This window comes from Carassius carassius, chromosome 33 (assembly GCF_963082965.1).
Source record: "Carassius carassius chromosome 33, fCarCar2.1, whole genome shotgun sequence".
Lineage (NCBI taxonomy): Eukaryota > Metazoa > Chordata > Actinopteri > Cypriniformes > Cyprinidae > Carassius > Carassius carassius.
In genome coordinates this window covers 5,459,979-5,482,114 of record NC_081787.1, presented here as the reverse complement: position 1 = coordinate 5,482,114, position 22,136 = coordinate 5,459,979, and the positions used below count along the sequence as shown (strand labels likewise).

Sequence of the window (22,136 nt, the reverse complement as noted above, 5' to 3'; positions counted from 1 at the left end):
TTTCTCTCTCTCTCTCTCTCTCTCTCTCTCTCTCTCTCTCTCTCTCTCATTATCTGTATAGGTGTGTTGGAAATAGGTCTGGACATTGTTAACTTCTGTTTAGGGGTACTTTTGTTTGTAACACTATGTATGGCTGTCTGAGGCCACAAGATGAATGCCTCTTCTTCTCTAGAGGCATGATCCCTGTGGCTGGAGTAAAAGTCCTCGTCAGCATGCTGCTATAACAGTGAATCTGGGAGACGTGGCCTGAATTTGGGCCCAGGTGCAGGGTGAGGGAGGCCAGTGTACAGATGTTCAATGTGGAGGGAATGGGGTGACCTCTTAACCCCAGAGAGACATTTAGCATCTGCCAATGCACACTCAAAAATCCTCCCGAGGAGGTGTACACAAACCAATGGTCACACACACACAACTATACATGCACTGAAACATTTTAGGACAGCAAAATAAATCTCAAAACTTAAAATGCCTATTGGGAAGTTTAGGTAGCTCAGGTGCTTTTCATAGTTACTTTTCCCAACCAGGAGCTTCTATGTGATAACCCTTTCATATTATAAACCTACAAACACATACTCTGCCATTCAAAAGTTTGGGGTCTGCAATATTATTTAAAGTTTTGAAAGAAATATCATATGCGGAGGCATTTATTTGATCAAATATACAGTACAAACAGTATCTCAAATATTATTACAATTTAATTAAAATTGTATTCCTGTGCTGCAAAATGGAATTTTCAGCATCATTACTCCAAATCTTCAGTGTCATATAATAATTCAGAAATCATTCTAATATGTTGATTTGCTCTCAGTAAACATTTCTTATTATTATCAATGTTGAAAAGAGTTGCACTGTTTAATATTTCTATGGGAACTGTGATATATCTTTCAGGATTCTTTGATGAATAGAAATTCTAATGGACAGCATTCATTTAAAAGCTTGTATAACAGTATAAATGTCTTTACTTTCACTTCAGATTTTTACTGCCATAATTTAAAGGCCATGTCTAATGCTGTTTCATGCATTCTGAGTTATTTACACCATTTACGTTGGATTATAATGCTAAACATGGCCAAAGTTAAAAAATGTTTGGTGTGTCTAAGACATTCCCTCTAGCGCCACCAACTGTCCAAAGTTTCACTTTAATTTTGTTAATAACTTTTTAACCGTAAGGCCAATCAACAAAAATTTCTGAGCTCATGCCGATTCGATTGCACCCTATGACGTCATTTTCGGTCATAGAAATATGGCCGCCATTTTGAATTTTTTGAAAAACCTACTTTTTCGAACTCGTCCTAGACGGTTTGTCAGATTCACACGAAAATTTAACCAGATCATCTTCAGTCAGTGCTGACCAAAGGTTATGCAACTCAAATTGATTCGTCAAACCGTTTTCGATAAACGCTCAAACAAATTTTACGTAGCGCTTACAAAAACAGTCGTAAGGCTGAATCTCTGCAACGATTTATCGTATTCAGACCAAACTTGGTACATGTCATAAGCATGACCTACTGGTCCGGAGATATGGAAAATTGCTATTTTTGCTTATAACTTCTAAACAGTTTGTCCAATAATCATAAAATTCAGGGCAACATGCCGAGTCGACTGATATCCAATTTTACCATTTCGGCCATTTTGACTGTGGAACATTTTGTATTTTGTGCTAAAATGCTGTATTTTAAGAACGCATCAACGGATTGTTACGAAACATGGTATGTGTCATCAGCACAATGTCCTGAAGGAGCGTGAGAAGTTTCGAAACAGCGCCGCCTAGTGGCGATCTTCTTTTTTTAAATGCTTATAACTTTGGGTGTGGTCGACTTATTTTCACGAGACTCATCAAATTAGACTCCTGAAACCTTACTGAGTCCTACGATACCAAACATGCTAGGTTTTGCCTTATGGTTTGTGTAGCGTTGTGATTTAGCGCTTAAAAACCATTTGGCTATATCTTCGAAACCGCTTGTCTGATCGAGACGAAACCACCGTCAGAAGTTCAGAAACATAGGTCAATAACCATACACCATTGCCCAAAGAGAAAATATTGATAGTAAGGGGTAGTAAAATTCAATCAAAGTCAAGAGTCAGTAATTTTTTACGTGTTTTTTTCATATAAATGTCTATAACTCCGAAATGAATTGAGATATTTTCACCAAAATTGACACACATATGTATGGGCTCACTCTGATGACACATAAAAAATGGTGGGACTCAGCCTCGTGGTGGCACTTTGATAGAACAAAACATGAAATTCCCATTGACTTCAATACAGTTTTGTGAAATAAAATGCTATACTAAACAAATGCCATCTTGATTTTCAGTCAAAACCTACTTTTTCAAACTCCAAAATCATTTTCACCAAAATCGAATCATATCATCTTCAGACTGAGACAACTGAAGGAAATGGATTTCGTGTTGATATACGAAACGGTTCTCATTTAGCGCATCAACAAATAAGCTGGAAGGATGCCAAAATGCATTTGAGGCTGTATCTCAGCAAAGCTTTGACTTTTTTGCACCAAACATTGTATGTGTCAATGTCACCTCACACTGACCATTCCACACTAATTTGGTAACAGCGCCACCTATTGGTTACACGTGATAAGCCAATAAATCCTATTACTAGTTGTTGCGTTTATTGTTTTCAAGCCATTTTGCCTAAAATAATCTTAAAACGTTTTTAATTACTCATTCCTGCCATTCGTCTGAAGCTTGCTTCTGTAGTGCTTGGCCCCGTTATTGCTGCTTGCAGCTATATTTTTAATTAACTTTGTTATATCTGATATATATGATATCTTACTGACCCCAAACATTTGTAAAGTATGGTACACACAGAGCTTTTCACTGTCTTATCCAGCCTCTCTAAGGAGAATGAAAGTGAATGTTATGACAGGTGAGATGATTACACTTACTCTCGGTAAAAATTTATTGAGTTTGCTATATTGCTTGTTTACTGTGATAAATCATTAAACACAGCACTACCGAACAAGACAAATTATGGTTCAAACCACTCCCAGTTGTCGGCAGGACATTTTTATGAATCCGAGACAAAATAACATGCACAAGCCAAATAGAGCTCCAAGTTCTGCCATAGTTTTTTTTTTTTTTCAGATATTATGGTTAAATAACCACATATATTTCACAGATTTTTTACAAATACCTTATTACCCGCGCAACTGGCTTAAAAAGAGAAAAGGCTGTTTGCCTAAAGCTTGAGAAAACAACAAATGGAAAAGTTACTTGTGGTCGAGGTGAAACACAGCAGGCTCCCCCGTCAGCCCTTCCTAGACTGATGAAAAGGTTGTTTTCATATTCATGAAGAAGCATTCTTCATTCGTAAACCTCTGCACGCATCATCACCTTTTATCCTGCGTCGACTATGAAATGGCTGTGTCAAGGCTCTGTGTGTGTGTGAAGGTAAAAATTCACACCTGCAGCGCACAGTAATCGCTGTCCTTTTCACTCTCGATGTATCCTTTACTTTAGGACACTGACAGATTCATACAGCCTAAAACACTTATTTTAGGAATGACTAATTGAAGGTTTACTGTCGAGCTTTTCTTTGTCCATGAATGTTTTATGAATCTAATTGATGCCTGTTATAAACAGACTGACTGATGCACATGAATTATAAACTATTAAAAATGAGACAATACTTTTGCTCAAATGTTTAACAATACAATCAAAACATCTGCACAAACTATCAGTCAGTCATGTACCAAGGACACATTCAAGGATAAAGCTAAAATCAAATTCCTCTGTTTGGCTACAGTTAAACCAACAGCAGCACACAGCCACCAACACCAATGGAAATAAACCACTGGACATAAGCTGCAGAAACCTCGGGAAACAATAGGAGTGATTACATAAATGTCAATTTGGGATGATAAAGGAGATCGGAGAGAGGCCCTGGACCACAGGAGGTAAAAGAGAGTGTGATTTTAGTGGAAAACGCTTGTGTCTGCTTGTGAATAAATAAAAGTGTAATTAGGAAACAGCCAGTGAGATGACCTCCTCTTATACCCTGATTTAACCAGCCAACCAACCAGGGAGGTCGTGAACTAGTGGTTAGAGAGTTTGACTCCTAAACCTTGGGTTGTGGGTTCGAATCCTGGGCTGGCAATACCACGACTTAGGTGCCCTTGAGCAAGGCACCAAAACCCCAACTGGTGCCTGGGCATCGCAGCATAAATGGCTGCCCACTGCTCCGGGTGTGTGTTCACAGTGTGTGTGTGTTCACTGCTCTGTGTGTGTGTGCACTTTGGATGGGTTAAATGCAGAACTAGAATTCTGAGTATGGGTCACCATACTTGGCTGAATGTCACATGAATTGCCCATTTTCACTGAAAACACAATGGTTTTCTCTCGCCACTATGAGAGCCAAGATTCAACTCTCAGCAGATCACAGTGAGGATACCCTAGAAAAAATAAATAAAATGCCATAATTTACTTAAAATACATTTATTTTATACTAAGTATGCTTCAAATCCAACATGTTTATTGTAGTGCTGTCAATCGATTAAAATCTTTAACTAGATTAATCACACATTTTTTTCTGTGATTAATCGCAATTTATCGCAATAAAAAAGAAATGTTTTTGTACGTTTTTAATATATTTTTTAATGTAATAATTTCACAGTTAATCAAATTAATGTAGAATCAACATAAAGACAGTATATTTTAAATAATTGTTTAAATGGCATCTTTTTATGAATGAAGGCCAGTATTACTGAAATTAATACAGCTACTGATTTTCTTTTAATTTTTTACATTTATTATTAGGCTTCAAAAATATACCAGTTTTTAATTTAAGTAAACTTAAAACAATGCTAACATAAACCCATAATAAATGTCATGTTTACTTCTGCCCTTCCTGTCTTAACAGTTAGGAAATATACAGAAATTTAATAAAGTTATCAAAGTTATATGCAGTCTGCACTGCATAAACTATAAATTAAATAGTTAATCCTTATTAAAGCTACAAAAGTTATTTAGTCAAGAGCAGCGAGTCATTTTCTCTGTTCCCTTTGTTCTTTAACTTTACTGACAGGAAGCTTTATTGGCTGCTGTCCCTTTAAGAGCAGACAGACACGCGGATCTCACCGTTTATACTGTCTATGGATCTCGCCTCATTCTCTCACAACTCTTTTTGTTCATTTTAGACTTTATATAAATCATTTAAGATTGCTCTTATGAGGATAATCGACAAAACTGGCACTTTGGGATGTTTATTGTTAATTCAAGCGCTTAAGAGAACTGGATTCTGGTGCCCTGTCTATGCATTGTGTGTGTGTGTGTAGCCTACGTGTGTATGTGTCACATAAGGGCATTCACAGACAGCGAATTCTCTTTTGTCTTGCCGCGCTTGAAATGTTTAAAAGCATTTAAATGAATAAGAGCGTGATCATATAATGTAAAGCTAGCCAACGGATGGCAGAAAATACAGATGCTGCGTTAATTACGTTAAATATTTTGACACGTTAAACCAGACAAAAATTAATCGCATGCGTTAACGCGTTAACGTTGACAGCACTAGTTTATTGACATCACTTAAGACGAATTGATATAAAATTATAATTAAACTTTATTTAGAGTATTAATTTATTGCACAATGCACATTTCTTTATATTATGCCTAAAATGTGTTTCAATATAACTATTACTAAGGATTGTATGATCTCTGTATAATATTTGCATAACATTTGTCTTTAGATGCAATATATTTAAAGCATTCCTAAAGTATACTTGCAATAGTTCCATTTTAGCACAATCAAAAATATTTAAGTAGAACTTTAGTTGGACCTCAGCATGACTTTCACACAATTAAAGTGCATTAAGCATAAAATTTGTATATAATAGTTATAATATTTTAACAGACTTCAAGTATTCTAGATTAGTATACCAAAAGTACAGTTGAAGCATATTTTTTATTAATCACACAAATATGTAAATGCACTTGTAGTATACTTAGCACAAAATAAATGTATTTCAAATACATTTACAGTATTTATTTATTTAATTATTTTCACTAGGTTAGACAGCACAATATACAGCACATGGAATTTATGGCTCAAACGACTGGCTCAAAACTTCCTGGCAGTACAACTGAAGGCCTATTAGCAAATATCACATTTCAAATCACATAATTCTCATATCCTAAAAAAGCCAAGCAACTGTCATTGAAATAAACAGGACTGCTAACAGATAGCTTTTTCCAGGTATTACAGACCTCTTTGTTTACAACACTGCCGTATGAATATTGCTGTTTTGAACACTGCAACCGTATTAATTTGCAACTAAAATGTGTTATTCTGCACTCAACATTCCAGCAAATATCTGATATGACAATATCATTAATAGCAGCTCCTAGTAAATAGAATAATAAAACTTTCAGGCATGGGTTTAGCCAATCAATAGATACATAATTTATGAAGGAAAACAGATAGTAGAAATTTTGCTTCCAAATGCACAAAACATTAATTCAACTTTTACTCACACACAATAATGTGATCAGGGAGGCATGGCAACATACTCACATTTGCTTGGGCTAAGAGAGTGATGCATTAATTCCCTGCTACATGCACCCTGGAAACATGTACACCAACTACAACTTAAGAACCGAAGCACTGAGGACAGTGTGTTTGTGTGTCTTAAAACACTGAAAGCATAGTGGAGTTTTGTGCCACTCTTAATAGCGCAGCATGGTGGTCATCTAGCTCGACACAGATCCAAACCTACATGGTTCAGCTCACTCTTGCTAAAAGCAGATCCCCACACACAGTCCAGTGTGCCTGAGGTTAGCACTTAAACCCACCCCCTGCTCTTTCTGGGACTGTGCCTGTGCTGGGCAGAGCAGAGCGGAGCGAAGGCTCTGAGCAGGATGGAATTGTCTTTCAGTACACTGCATTAGTTTCACAGTAGAGCTCCGATGGCCCACTGGCAGCGGGAACAGAAAGCTACCATGTTTGTTTTCCAGGCCCAGGCTCAGTAAAAATATTTATTGATATTTTCCGTGGTTCAATGCAAGTGTTGGATGCTGAGGAAGGATGCCCGCACATGCAGTCGCAGCCAAGAGGAGCAGTAGGCATCAGGACTTCTGCTTACTTTCAGAGACTCACGCAAGAGCAACCACTGTGCCTAAAAAAAGCAGCAAATTCAAATGGCTTTGTAAAGTCTGTATCTGGCCATCTTTAGCAGTGCCATTTGTGAATTAACAATTTCTTTTTAACTGGTTCAGACTGAAAAACTGAAAATGCAAAGCATTTGTAAATCACTTGATCATAAGAGTGAAGCATATTTCAACCATAATTTGAATCCTCAAAAAAAACAAAAAAAAAACTCTTTTTATTTTTTTCATAAAATGAATCTCAGTGTTTTTCAGTACAGTCTCTCATTCCTCACAAAGACACTTACATATACCTGCTCGCTCAGAGTGAAGGGATAGCAGTTGGTCTGGAGGTCATGCTGTTGAACTCATGGATGTTTATTCTGAGGTTTAATTAAAACACAGCTCGGTTGGTGGTAACAGAAGTTAATGCAAGCTGTATGCTGGGCTCCGAACGAAACATTTCCCTCACATTCAGCCTCTTTGGCCCAATCCTCTCCTGTAATGAGCAATAATAACAGTCTGAGAGAAGAGTAATCAAATCAGTCTGGAAATAAACAGGCTCTTGAAACCCCACTCTAAAACCCACCCACACACAAACACACATGGCCCTCTGTTCTGAACACAAAGGCTGAAATACTCTAATAAAAAATAAAAATAAAAAAAAACTTAAAACGTCTTTAATTACTACTGCAAAACAGCATAACATTAGCTTTAAGAGGGCATCCAGTCCAAACAAAATTGTTTCAATAGAATTTCTTCAAAGCACACGTTGATTAAAAATTCATTGCATTAGGATCTACGGCTGATGCAGGAGTATGTGACTTTGGAAGCTGCTAAAAATAGCCAGCTGACACTCTCCATTTATAATAAAGAGACACAAAAACTAGTGCTTCATACTCTCTCTCCCTCTCTCTCTCTCTCTCTCTCTCTCACACACACACACACACACACACACACACACACACACACACACACACACACACACACACACACACACACACAGAGATACTCTTTCCAGGAGTTCTCTTTAGAAAGGCACCAAATGCCACAAAACAGCTTCAATGTTTTACAAATATACAGGCCATGAATCACAATTTCAACAAAGCAAATTAATGGAATCTGCAGACTTCTTTGAAAAGCAGCATAACTGATTTAATAATTGATAATAAGCAAAAATGTTTCTTGAGCAGCAAATCAGCATATTAGAATGATTTCTTTGGGATCATGTGACACTGAAGACATTTTGTCACCACTCTCTTTAACACAGCCAGGCTGGCAGTCACAGAGCCTCGCTGACAGCTGCAATAGCTCAAGTAATGACCGTGGAACTGTGTGCATGCCACCAGTGTCAGTGCTACGCACTGGGCAGAAACACAGTCCAGACGTGTAATATAACCCACTGGAGCACAGACCCTCAATAAACACTATACACTCCTCTATCACTAATTCTGACGCTTTTATGTATTTCAATTCAAAACCAATCAGTAATAAACACACTCACCAGACAACCAACAGGCCCAAAAACATCTACTCAGAGCAATCTTCCTCTTTATAAAGCCTCTCAGCCTCAGTACGTTGGGTTATCAGCCAGACATTTGAATACCTGCACAGCTATCACCCTCTACAAGCTCCCAGGACATTTAATTGGACACACCAAAACCATGGACACACCAAGATGTAAAACACACACACATATACTCTGAAACTAAACATTCTGAGACTTGTACACAAAATCCAAGCTCAAGGCAGCATGATAATAAGCCAATTATTTAGTGCTTTATTTTCAGGCTAATTGCGAGATTTGAAACTCCTCAGAGCTGGAGGTGTCATCAGATCAAGGAAATGCAAACTATATGACATACTTGCAAATAATATGAAATAAGAATAATTAGTTGCAAGCATCTGATATTCAAAGTAGTTATTTTTCCAAATGTGATAAAGACCACTGCATTACCAAAACAATGAATGGCATTTGTCAAAGCCAAAAAGGTTTCTTATACAGCTGATTAGAATATAGAAATATAGAGATATTTTCTCCCAAATTAAAATTAATTAAAAGTGATGAAAGAACAAAATAACTAATAATTGTACTATTACCACCACCATCATCACTACTTTCACTGTTCTGTTTTGTAGAGGGTAAGATATTTCCATCCTAATAAGAGATTATATTCCTAGATTCTTTTGAGAAAATCGCTTTTTGACATTTCTTTTCAGCAAATGCAAATTTGATGGCAGCTCAGAAGAAAAAAGTGAGAATACTTACAGGCCCAATAAAGCTATTAGTGGTCACCTTGTCTGCACTGAGAGACACTGTGATTTCCCCTCTTGTATTTTTGATCTTCTCTCATCCATAATCCTTCTGCCACATCGTTCTAGAGCCGCGGAGCTGGCAGTGTTGGAGTGAATTTATTTACAGCGTGGTTAGTCTGCAAATGATTGATGTTGCTGCAGCAAACAGTAAACCAATTAGAGGCATGATGTAATGTCATTTTAAAAGGTTTATAATCGTGTTTCTCCTGAACTCGGGCCCCTGATCAGACGTAATAAAGATTTATAGCAGATCAAAAGAGAGGCTAATGCCATTAACAATAGATTATATTCCAGCAGAAATTACATTAACAACTTTTATTCCTCCTCTACGCTAAACATATCCCCTGGATTGCAGATTTGGACACAAGGCAATGTTTAGAGGACTGTGCAGCATACAGAGCATTAATTACTCTGAGTGAGCACAGCTGCACTAAGACGACTCACACACACACACACTCTGTTCAGTCTGACATGTTATAATGAGGTTCTACACAACCTGTGAAAGTGTAACAAGTCACCATAAGATAAGTGCTTCATATGTTACGCCCTTATGGGAAACCAATGCTGTTTGATTTCATATCCATTTGTTGTCACCTTGAGCTTTACTAGTCATAAATATAATCTATTACTATAACAAAATGACATTTTTAGGGACAACATCAGGCACAATATGACAAAATGACAAACGATATAACCAATCTCTTCCATGTTGTGGGCAGACCTTGTTCAGATAGCATTATTTCCCACCGACACCTCCAACAGCAAACAACAACACAGAACACAGAAAATGAGTAAAATGATGATGATGGCATGAGCCAATGAGATGTGAGTGGGAGGGGCTTACCAGTGGGGGGTTGGGCCCGGAGCAGGTATGCGTTGGGGGAGATTTGGTCCTCTGGATGGGGCTCCAGCATGGTGTGGGAGGAGCTGCTGTTCAGCAAGGGCACCTGACACTCCCTTATGGTAGACGGGGCTGGATGGAGGGGGACGGGTGGGGGAGAAGGAGCAGGGGGGAGGAGGCTGGAGGAGGCAGTGGAGGGAGGGACGGGACGACCTGAGGAATGGACAGATAAAAGGAGGAGACAAACTTGTTATGATCATGTGACGACGCATGGCAGATATCAACATACCAACATGATAGACATACAACACAACAAGCAGATCACACTGAATCAAGAGACATTAATGAACTCAATTATGTGATAACGCACCCAGTAACATGATCAACTGTCTTCAAATGACTTAAATGACAAGCTTCGAAGTCAACATGAAATGGCTTTTACAACCTATTTTACTTCTGTAATATTATGCGTTTCCAAGTGAAACATGAAGTTTAATAATAATAATAAAAAAAAAAATGCAGAATGAGATTTGAATTTATCTGACTGGATGATGAAAAGGGTCTGTTTCATACTAGAATGCGTTCAAAATGTGAGTTTGAAGTGGATTATGGAGGACTACACCCCTCCTGAAACACCTTGGGAACCCATTTCTGAAGAGGCTTTTTACCCAATTTGTGGAGGCTGAAGATTAAGTTCACCCTTGAGAACATTATTATGCATCCCAATAGTAATACTACAAATGCATCATAATTTATGGTTATTGCCATGAACTTTATTATATTAGCAGGGAAGCTTTTACAAAGGCTCCATTGCTTACAACAGTAGCCTAAAACAAGTAGCTATCTGGATATTGGTTAATATTAATTATTCATATCAAGTTGTTTCTAAGGCAGTGCAAGTTTAGTCATTTGGATGAATGATTCTGAAAACTTTTATTCTTTAGAACCACATGTATTGATAAAAAGTGCTCAAAAATATATGTATTTAGGAAGTAAATAGTCAATTTTTATTTCAATGAAGGATTATGAAAACTTTTTTTTCTCTTCAGAACAACATGTACTGATAAAATGTGTTCATTTATTAATAAAGTAAATAGGGGCAATTTGGATTTCACGTTGACCTTGAACATAACAGTCCCCTGTGATTTTCATGCCGCACAATGTGCTCATAAAACAATTCCCATAAAATGATCTTGTGTTTCTCATAAAAGCAAGTTATGGGGTCACAAACAAAATTTACGGCACAAGTTATATGTACTCATAAATGCATGCAAAATTTATGCGCTCAAACCTGTGCATAGATAATGAGGCCATGCTCAAAATGACATCCCTCGCTGCATGCATTGACAACATACAAACAAAAGCACCACAACAGAAATAGATATTTGGAGTGTTCATGTACACGTGTGTGCGTTTGTGAGTTATGGAGTGCTTGGACTGCAGAACAGCAGACAGGAAGTGCTGCTCGCAGCGATTTTTTTATTTATTTATTTTGTCCAGTAAAACTCCACGCTGGGAGCACTGCATGAGCACATTCACACTCAAACACAGTCTACTTCATCACTGTAATACTGATATTTCAGATGTGATTTCCCAACAGGATCCTGTAATAGAACCATATACGTGCTCTATATGACAATAAAGAGCCTGCAGTTATGAAGTGCATGGAACTTTTTTCATTGAGAGCAAATGCATGAGGGGAGCTGCGGAAAGTCATTGGTTTTAAATGCATCTGAGCACCTGAGTAATTGCCATGACATCGGAGGTAAAATAGCAAAAGTTTTCTTTTTTTTTTTAAGAAGCGTGTGAAGTCAGTCCTCATAAAGGCGGAGGAATTAGGAGGATATTACCTGCCTTAATTACTCCTAGAAAAAGACAGCACTGAGGGAAAAGACGGTGCTCGCTACAATCATTCATGCCACACTGTGAGATGTCTGAGCGGCACTCTTTTAAGATTCATATCAGTAAAACTAAAATGACAATGTATTGACCACCGTTTTAATTGGGATCAAATGAAGATTGTGCACTTTCTGTCTTTCAAGAGTAGCTTTAACTTCAAAAAAGCTGAATGGTACACAAACAGATTATCACGCACATACACATAGCTCCACTTTCATCTTCCTTTCATCGCATCAACCCCTGAATGCCTGTTAGCAGGAATGGTAAAAAAAGTGAGAGGATGAAGAGGGGCTTTTGTAGAAGACCTTGAATGCAGAAAGTGTATGAGCACATCTGACTCAACTTCCCTCTTCAACGCTTGTCCTCCTTCTCCCCATGACTCCTTTGTGAGTACAGTATGCGGTCATTCAGGGATATTGAGTCGAGGTTGCTGGCTGTGCCTTGTGTTATTGATTTGGTTCAGTGCTGCCCTGTGCCAGAAACACACCTCCATTCACACACATAACACAGGGATCACTGCACTAAACTTATTTGATATAGATAGATAGATAGATAGATATCTTTATTTTTAATGTTTTTGAAAGAAGTTTCTTCTGCTCATCAAGCCTGCATTTATTTGATCAAAAATACAGAAAAAACAGTAATATTGTGAAATATTATTACAACTTAAAATAATAGTTTTTTATTTGAATATACTTAAAAAAAATAATTTATTCCTGTGATGCAAAGCTGAATTTTCAGCATTATTACTCCAGCCTTCAATGTCACATGTCTATCACATGATCATTTAGAAATCATTCTAATATTCTGATTTATTATGAGTGTTGGAAACAGTTCTGCTGTCTAATATATTTGATGAATAAAAGGTTAAAAAGAACTGCATTTATTCAAAATAAAAAAATAAAAATTCTAACAACAGTATTTTACGGACTATAAGTCACACTTTATTTTCATAGTTTGGCTGGTCCTGCGACTTATAGTCAGGTGCGACTTATCAAAATTAATTTGACATGAACCAAGAGAAATGAACTAAGAGACATGAACCAAGAGAAAACATTACCGTCTACAGCCACGAGAGGGCAATCTATGCTGCTCATTGCTACAGTAGTCTACCACTGAGCAGCATAGAGCACCCTCTCGCGGCTGGAGACGGTAATGTTTTCTCTTGGTTCTAAATAAATGTGACTTATAGTCCAGTACGACTTATATGTTTTTTTCCTCATCAGTGACGTATTTCTGGATAGATGCGACTTATACTCAGGTGCGACTTATAGTCCGAAAAATACGGAATATATGTCCTAATAATATATTTTCTTTATTATCACTTTTTATTAATTATTTAAAATTAATTTTAAAATATAAAATATTTATATTTTAAAAACATGGCTTCTTTTTTTTTTTTTTTTTACTTTTTATTCATCAAAGTATCCTAAAAAAGTATCACATGTTCTGAAAAAATATTAAGCAGCAGAACTGTTTCCAACTTTGATAATGAATCATCATATTAGAATGATTTCTAAAGGATCATTTGATAACGATCCTAAAAATTCAGCTTTGCATCACAGAAATGAATGATAATTTAAAGTATAATACATTTAAAAACAATTATTTTAAATTCTAATAATATATCACAATATTACATTTTTTTTCTGTATTTTCGATCAAATAAATGCAGGCTTGATGAGCAGAAGAAACTTCTTTCAAAAACATTAAAAATAGTAATGTTTCCAAACTTTTGGTCTGTACTGTAGATATAGATATTTTGTAACAATATAAAGTCTTTACTGAGATTTTTGATCAATTGAATGTGTTGTTGCTGAATGAAAGTTTTTTTCATTTGTTTCTAACAAAACTGACTTTGAAATAGGGCTGGGCGATTATGGCCTAAAATCAAAACCTCGATTAATTGAACATTTTACCTCGATTACGATTAATGAACGATTATTTTGTTTCTTTTTTTTTTTTGCCCTCATAGTTCACTGACAAGGTTTGAACTGTAAACATGATTGACTATTAAAGGTGAGACATTTTTTCCTATTGAAAGAGTGATCTGACATCATAGCTCACTATCAGCAGTTATTTTATCTATGTTTGTAACATTTCTTACAGATTATTGCTCGGTGTAAGACATAAATAAAGATCACATAAACACTGAAAAAAAGGAAAAGCAGTTTTACTGAATTTACTAAAACAATACACTTACATTCTACTTAATACATTTATGTTTAAGATGGAAACATAATTTTATTGTTTCAAATTTAAATGAAATTCAACATAATTATCAAAACATGATATAATCACTTTGCAAGAAAATGTTCAAATTGTTTCAGATTTCAAACAAATGGTGTTCATGTAAAATGATTTTTTTCTGCTGTTTGATTTATTTAATTAAAATAGGCCCATGTCACACAATTACTTTGTATCTTTTTCTCAACTTAATTCCATTGTGTAGGCTATAATTAATCTAATTCAGGTTTGTGAAATACGTCGTTTGCGCGGGAATAACGTGCGCGAGAGCGTCTGCGCATGCGCTTTGAAATCCAGACCACACCAGGGGCCTCATTTATAAAGCGTGCGTACGCACAAAACGGGGCTGGAAACGTACGTACGCCAGTTCCCACGCAAAGGTTGTGATCTATAAAAAACAAACTTGACGGGAGAATGTGCGCACCTTTAAGCAAACTTTGAGCCGTGCGTACGCACATTCTGGAGACAAAGGGAATTGGCGACACCGATGGTGAGGTCGTGAACTGAAGTTAGATTGTAGAAAATAAATGTGAGAAGAACGATTATAAGAATGAATGACATTTAATTTTCACTCCATTTCATACGTTATATCCACATTATCATGAAGATTAAATCCAACAGTGTTATTTGTGCCGATTGTTTTAGGCTATATACATCTAGTAAAATCCAAACGTAATTCAAAATGTATTAAAAGTAAAATAAAATAATAATCAGCGCTGCCTTACAGTCACATTGTCCACAACGGGAGCACAGGAGGACATGGCGCGATACATGTGATAGCCTACAGAATAGCATGAAATACCCTTTTATTAGAGAACTGCAGAACACAGTGTAAAAAGGAAATATTTTCCTTAATGTACATAGCCTATATCATAAAATGTCAAAGTCTGCAAATACAGTCATGAAGCACAATCGCTACTCATCATCGGTCCTAACTATTACGGTGTTCATTACAAAACCGTCAAGAAGCATGTGTTCACTATAACATTTTCGTCTTAAATTTTCGCCCACAAATTAATTAAGTGATTTTGTCAAGGTGTTAACGATCAGTCTATTTGCTAGAAACATATAAATTCTCCGGTGACCCGGGTATGTAATGCTTCATGATGGCACTCAGGGGCGTCGGACTGGGGGGGTAAAGGGTACCGAGTACCCAGGGCCCGAGGCAGGGGGGGGGGCCCTTAGAAGTCAGTTTTCTCTACATACATATACATGCACTAACATTTTTATAGCATTTATGTACAACTAAAAAAGTTCCTGTGCAAAACTAAACTTGTAGTTAGGCGCTGGTTTGGTATAAAAAAGTCATTTTCATGCTGTGCAGGGCCCCACACCCCTCTCGAATCAATGCAAATGGTACGACCCGCAGGTCAGTTGCTTCTGCTGCGGACCCGCGGTGATTGAATCAGTTGATGAGACAGGAGCTGGAGTGAGCCGTGAAGAGTCATGTCTCTCCTTAAGAAAGGAAAATCAGGGGCTCAAAAACGAAAAGAGAAGCAGAATAAAGAGAGAAGGGCAAATGAGGGCAAGCAGTTGCTCACAAATTTTTTTGAAAAGAGAGGTGAGCTCCAAATGCATCATCAAGCATTGACATTGTTTTAACATAAATATCTACTCCCGGTAGAATAGCATACATTTATGTTTGCATTTATGAATAATATACCAATACTTTATAGTATCACACCCTTCATAGCGAGCAAACAATGTTTCTGATTATTACATGGCTTGGCTGAATTCCAATGTAGAATGCGGTCTGTTATTTCTTGATAACAGACCGCTGCGAAGTATAACAGACCGTTGCCATGAAAAACAGCGCGTTGCTATGGACGCGGAACGGACTATTTTCTTTGGCGGAAGCAATACAATCGTTTTTAAATCAATAAACTCCTTTTTAAATCAATAATTCGTGGCAAATTATTTATTTATTTTGTGGGTAGCCATGTAATAAGCGGGATAATGTATAGAGAGGCGGTCGTTATAGCGAATAACAACCCCGACAGGCTGAACAGGACCCCGACACGAAGCGGAGGATAATGTAATCTAACGTTATACATTATCCCTTACGTAAATAACAGGGAGTGAGAAGCAGACGGAGCTCAACACACTGCCACTCCAGGCAGCTGCCTAAACGCTTGTCTCCTCTTCTGCTGCAGTTCTCCCCACTCTCAGAGTCAGAAGTTTACATGAAAACACTGTATATTTCCCTCCATTGTCAAAATCTAACACCCGAGAAAACACAGATCGTTAGCGCCTATTTTACTGCATTGTTATGCAAATTAGCTCGCACACGCTCTTACATTAAGTACAGGATTGTTCTCAGTATAATAATGCACATCTTAATGATTGAAAAATGACTTATTTTAAAACATAATTCAAAGACTGAATGTTTGGCGGTTAGTTTACCCTGTGATTCTATAGTCTAGTCTGCATTTATTTTAAACAGACAAATAATCATCAATTATCTTGTACTTAGCCTACACTTTAAAAAAAAGGTATTGTGACAATAAAGGATATTTAAGCAACCATTTGAAGCCATATATTTCAGTTTCAGAGTCAGACCCTGCAGCAGCAGGCCCCTAATCATGGCTAGGTGAAAGCAGTGACAGTGAGGTGGATGTGAGTGTGACAGTGAGACAAGGTTAGCTTTTTAACACTTAGTAATTAGTAATTAAGTGTTAAGAGGAAATAAGCAAAATTAGTACATTGTTATTGTACACATTTAAACTTTAAAGTGTAATTACTAATTACAGTTTAAAGTTTACAGTTTAAAGTTTAAATGTGTACAATAACAATGTACCCATTTTGCTTATTTCCTCTTGTAGCAGAGGCAGAAATAGAAGATGAGGTTGATATTCATATAAGTGATCAGAGGGAAAGTGAAGAATGTGATGAAGGTAGTCAGGAGCAGGAGGACAGAGCTGAAGAGGAAAGAGAAGAGAATGAGAGACTTAGGGATACTGGAGAGGGATTGTCAGAGGACCCAGGATTATGGCCAACAACTCTTACTGATAAGCACAGGAAAACTATTGTTCAAATGCTAGCAAAAAACTGGACTTTAAAGACCTGATCAGCAAATTTGCGCATGCAAAGACCCGTCAATGGGCATTTAGTAAAAACTGACATTATTTAGTTTGTGTTTCAGACCAAAGTTTTTCTCATTTGGTATGGTCATTTTCAGAACTGCTTTACAGTATATTTGATTTAGTCCAGGTTTGGACCTGCTAGACCTTTTGTCATCTCAGTAAGTAGTACTTTCGACAATAAAACAAAAATATATTAATCAGAGTGTGGCCTATTTTGTTTACATTTTAAGTGTTTTTATGATAAAAATGCAATACCTTACCCATTGGTATCACTATGGTATTGGGGGCCCAGCAAGATGGTTTGTACCCAGGGCCCAAAATTTGGTGCTACGCCCCTGATGGCACTCCTGGCACTGTTGGAGGATTACGCTAATGGCAGAATAAGGAGAGAACGAGTTTTCAGGGACCATGATGATTTCCTGGCCCATGATGATGACTGGCTAATAAGCCGATTTAGATTCCCTAGAGCTGTGCTCTTGGATCTATGTGCTGAATTGGGTCCAGTATTAGAGAGGGCAACACGCCGGAACCATGCCATCCCAGTCCAAATACAAGTCCTCACCACTCTGGGGTTCTTGGCAACCGGCTGTTTCCAGCGGGAATTGGCAGACAGGTAAATTAATAATATAAAAAAACTATAAGTAATCCTCAAATTTGTCTCTAAGACCTTTTTGTATATGAAATAATTCTATTGGAATCTATCATCTCACCCTATAGGTCTGGTATATCACAGCCGTCCCTGAGTGCCATAATATCTGTCGTTTTAAATGGTATACTTAATATGGTTAGTCGATACATCAGGTTCCCCTACACTGTGCGAGAACAGGCCGAAATTAAAACGCAATTTGCAGCAATGTCTGGTTTCCCAAATGTAATCGGCGCAATTGACTGCACTCATGTTGCTATAAGGGCACCATCTGAAAATGAATTTGCTTATGTTAATAGAAAGCATGTGCATTCTATTAATGTGCAAATCATATGTGACTCCAACATGACCCTCACAAACATTGTGGCACGCTGGCCTGGTTCAACACATGATTCCTTTATCTTGACACATAGCAGTGTAGGGAACTGACTAAATGCAGGCGCAGTACGTGATGGCTGGCTTCTTGGTGAGTTTAACAATATTAAAAAGTAGAAACTGTAACAATTTTGTTTTTAATATAATTATAACCTGCAGGCGACAGTGGCTACCCCCTGAGACGCTGGCTCCTCACCCCATTTTTAAACCCGCAGAGCGCAGAGGAAACTCATTATAACGAGGTCCACTCTCGTGCCCGCGCAGTTGTGGAGCGTGCCATCGGCATCCTGAAATGCAGATGGCGTGCTCTGGATGCCTCGGGTGGCAGACTTTTATACCATCCAGCAAAAGTGTGCAAGATTGTCAGGGCGTGTGGTGTTTTGCACAATATAGCACTGAGAAACGGTATTCCTCTCCCTCCTGATCTCCCTCTACCCCAGCATTACGACCCCGAGCCACAGCCCCCTGGCCGACAAGAGGGATATCAACGAGGTGCAAGAATCCGTGAGGATGTCATGCGGCGTTTGTAAAGAAAGACAAAACTCAAGGTTCATGTTTTAACTGCATCTTTTAATGATTGTGCAATTTCTTGCATCACTTCTCTCATCTGCCGTAGCTCATCTGCAACCCTGTTGACAGCGTTTATTGTCTCTCGCTGTAACTGCAGGACTGCGTCAGTGAGTACCCGACCACTTTTGGACGTGCCAGACGCAGAAGGGGCACTGCTTTGAGCCGGACGCTGTGCATCTGCATCTGAGAACCCCTCACCCTGAACCTCCTGTTCATTTACAGCTTCAGACTCCGGAAGGACTGGAGGACAAACAATTGGCAACATTTATCCATTTATCACCCCACACACTCAAATGTACAGCGTTAATGATTAAAAATCGGTTTAACCTGGCTCCTCTGTGGTTTCAGTCACGTCAGTGTCTCCCTCCTTTTCCGACACAATACCACACACGCTGACCTCCCCAATTATAGCCGCGATTTTGCTGTCCACTGATGTGAGATCAGCTGTACATGGGCCCCCACCAGTTGCAGCCACGCTCTGGCGGTGGGAGGACAGTTTTCTCTTTGCCTCCACCTTGAATGAATGAGAATCTTTATTTCACATATTTTGCATACTGTAAGCACATGTAAATAAAACTTTTTGAAAATCAATATTGCTATTTATATAGGTATATAGCCTAATAAAAAACACAAATGTAATATGTTGGTAAAAAAAAAATTTGTATACCTTCAGGTCGGACCATTTTTTCTTTAATTCTGCAACTGTCCGTTCTGTCCCACTGACACAATTGACGGCAGAAGCAATACTTTGCCACTCGCACTGCTTCTTTTTATTAGTGACCCCACTGCTGTGGCCACCAAATAACACAGTTTTCCGAGCCTCCACCTCCCCTACAAGTGTTTCAATCTCAGTATCTGAGAAATTACGTTTTTTTCCTCTTTTCTCACCTGTCGCCATTATTAAAATTAGGCTAACAGAAATGCACGTTTTCACTTTCTTGGATTAATTAATTGGCGGGTCGCATGCCAGTTTTCCAGGTATATATGGGATTCCACTCTCATTTACATGCTGATCAGCAATCATGAGGTGATTTGCATTGACTATTTATGGTTAAAAATGGGCGTGTACAGGGCGGGATATGAGGCTGGTTCACGTACGCACATCTGCGGGTGATCTGTGATTTATAAAGGGAACATTGCTTACAGGTGTGCGTACGCACGGTTTTATAAATCGGAATATTTTTTGGCGTACGCCATTTTTGGCTTTTGGGCGCACGTAAACTTTTAGTAAAGATCCTACGCATAGTTTTATAAATGAGACCCCAGGACAGTTGGTTTGGAAAGGACACATGAGGGGACTGACTGACTTGTTTTCAAAGCTCGTTAAAAGGTAAGAATGGTATATTCATGTCAATGGTATATTTCGTCGAGTGTTGTCACAGATTTTTTTTCTTTTCTTGGGGTGGGTAACGTTAATGTTAAGTAAAATTAAACCTTAAATATTACTGGTAACATTGGTGTATCAAACGTCTTCAATACGATTAAACAATTTACAAATGGAAATCAAGTTTTCATCAGGTGAATAATAATCACATGGACTTTAGGATTTGTGTGAGGGAGGGGTTCGTAGCCGTTGTCATATCACTGCAATGGGCAAAAGCGGTCGCTCAATGCATTCCATGTCTTTGATTTACCAACGAATAATTGAGTTAAACATACAGTATGTTTTTAGTGCAGTGACCTATTTTATCAAGTAAACGAATATTCGATAGCCCCGCCCTCGCCCCATAACTCACAAAAATCTCTCTCAGGCAGGTTTTAAGATTACAATATTAGGATTTCACATCTAAGTTAATACAATTTTTGTTGGCTAACTATCATAGTTGTCACTTTGAGATGGATATCATAATTAATATAAATGACTGCTGCAATAAAGGTTATTTTATGGTATGCTATAAATTGTTTTTTAAAGTGAATGTTGGTTAATTTTCTAGTATTTACCATACATTTTGGAAAAAATTAAAATGCCTTTTTCCAAAAAGGTACATCTTAAAATGGGGTAATGTTATAAATAGCATTGTCTTTAATTTGGAAGAGTACAGTAAATTGTTACTTAAAATCATTAACTGTTGTTATGACTAATTTCTGCTCGTTCTCTCTTTACAGTGACATTTGCTGTACATTTGGAATTCCAAAGCCTGTTCAGACAAATTACGAGATAAGTCAGTCCCCGACAAAGGCAGTTAGCCTTGTAGAAGTCAGTGAATTAACTGATGAATACACCTTGGCTGACTATTTGATTGGACATGTGCAGATGGTAACGTTAAAGAGATTGTTAAAGAGTCTGCTGCAAAGGTAAGGAATAAAAAAGTAAAAATAGCTTCAAAATCATTTTTTTACTTGGATTTACAGTGATATTGTATAAATTATTAAATTATTCCACATTTAAAAAGTGCTGTATCTAAACATGCAAACAGGTGTTGAGGGTGTGTTCACTATTATTTTACTATTGAGTTCACTATTGTGGCACTGGACAATGACATCGGCTGTTCTTCGAATCATTTTGGGGGAGAGCAGCTGCCAGAGAGTGGTTTTTCCATCTGGCTTGCCTGAATCTGTGACTGAACTAGAAGATGCCATTAGGAGTCAATGTAAGCTACAGGACCCCTTTCGTCTGCAGTTTATGGACACTCTTTTTGATAACCAGTTTATGAATTTGACTTCAATGAATTAAATTAAGGACAAAGCCACAATACAAATAATAAACATGACTGACTCCCTCTCACCTCTGAATGCTACTTCAGCTGGCACAATGAACAGTTCAACTTTTGCCCCAGGACATTATGAATTCTCTGCATCCATTTCTTCTCTCTCCTCTACCACACAAGCTTCTTGGCCTGAAATGTTCTGCTTTCCACCATTTTCATATGATGTAGAATTTAAGCTTGAACAGACAAACAGTGTCTTTAGAGAAAATTTAACACTGCTTATTCCTGATATAAAGCTGAAGTCTTGAGGGGTTGGTCCAAAAAATTGTTCAAAACAAGGTCTATGTCACAGACAGAGAGTTTGAACAAGTGGGAGAGGCACTCATCAAGAAGCATCCATGTTTAACAGA

At 37.7% G+C, this 22,136-nt stretch overlaps 1 protein-coding gene across 3 annotated transcripts in view; it reads right to left on the bottom strand.

The window, feature by feature from the left end:
- The window catches only part of LOC132113553 (teneurin-2-like), a 364,954-nt gene that overhangs the window by 79,507 nt on the left and 263,311 nt on the right, over window positions 1-22,136 (bottom strand). For all 3 annotated transcript variants that reach the window (XM_059521368.1, XM_059521369.1, XM_059521370.1), the window contains one exon: window positions 10,262-10,471. In XM_059521368.1, the coding sequence (XP_059377351.1) occupies window positions 10,262-10,471 (210 nt within the window). The remainder of the gene's footprint in view (window positions 1-10,261; window positions 10,472-22,136) is intronic.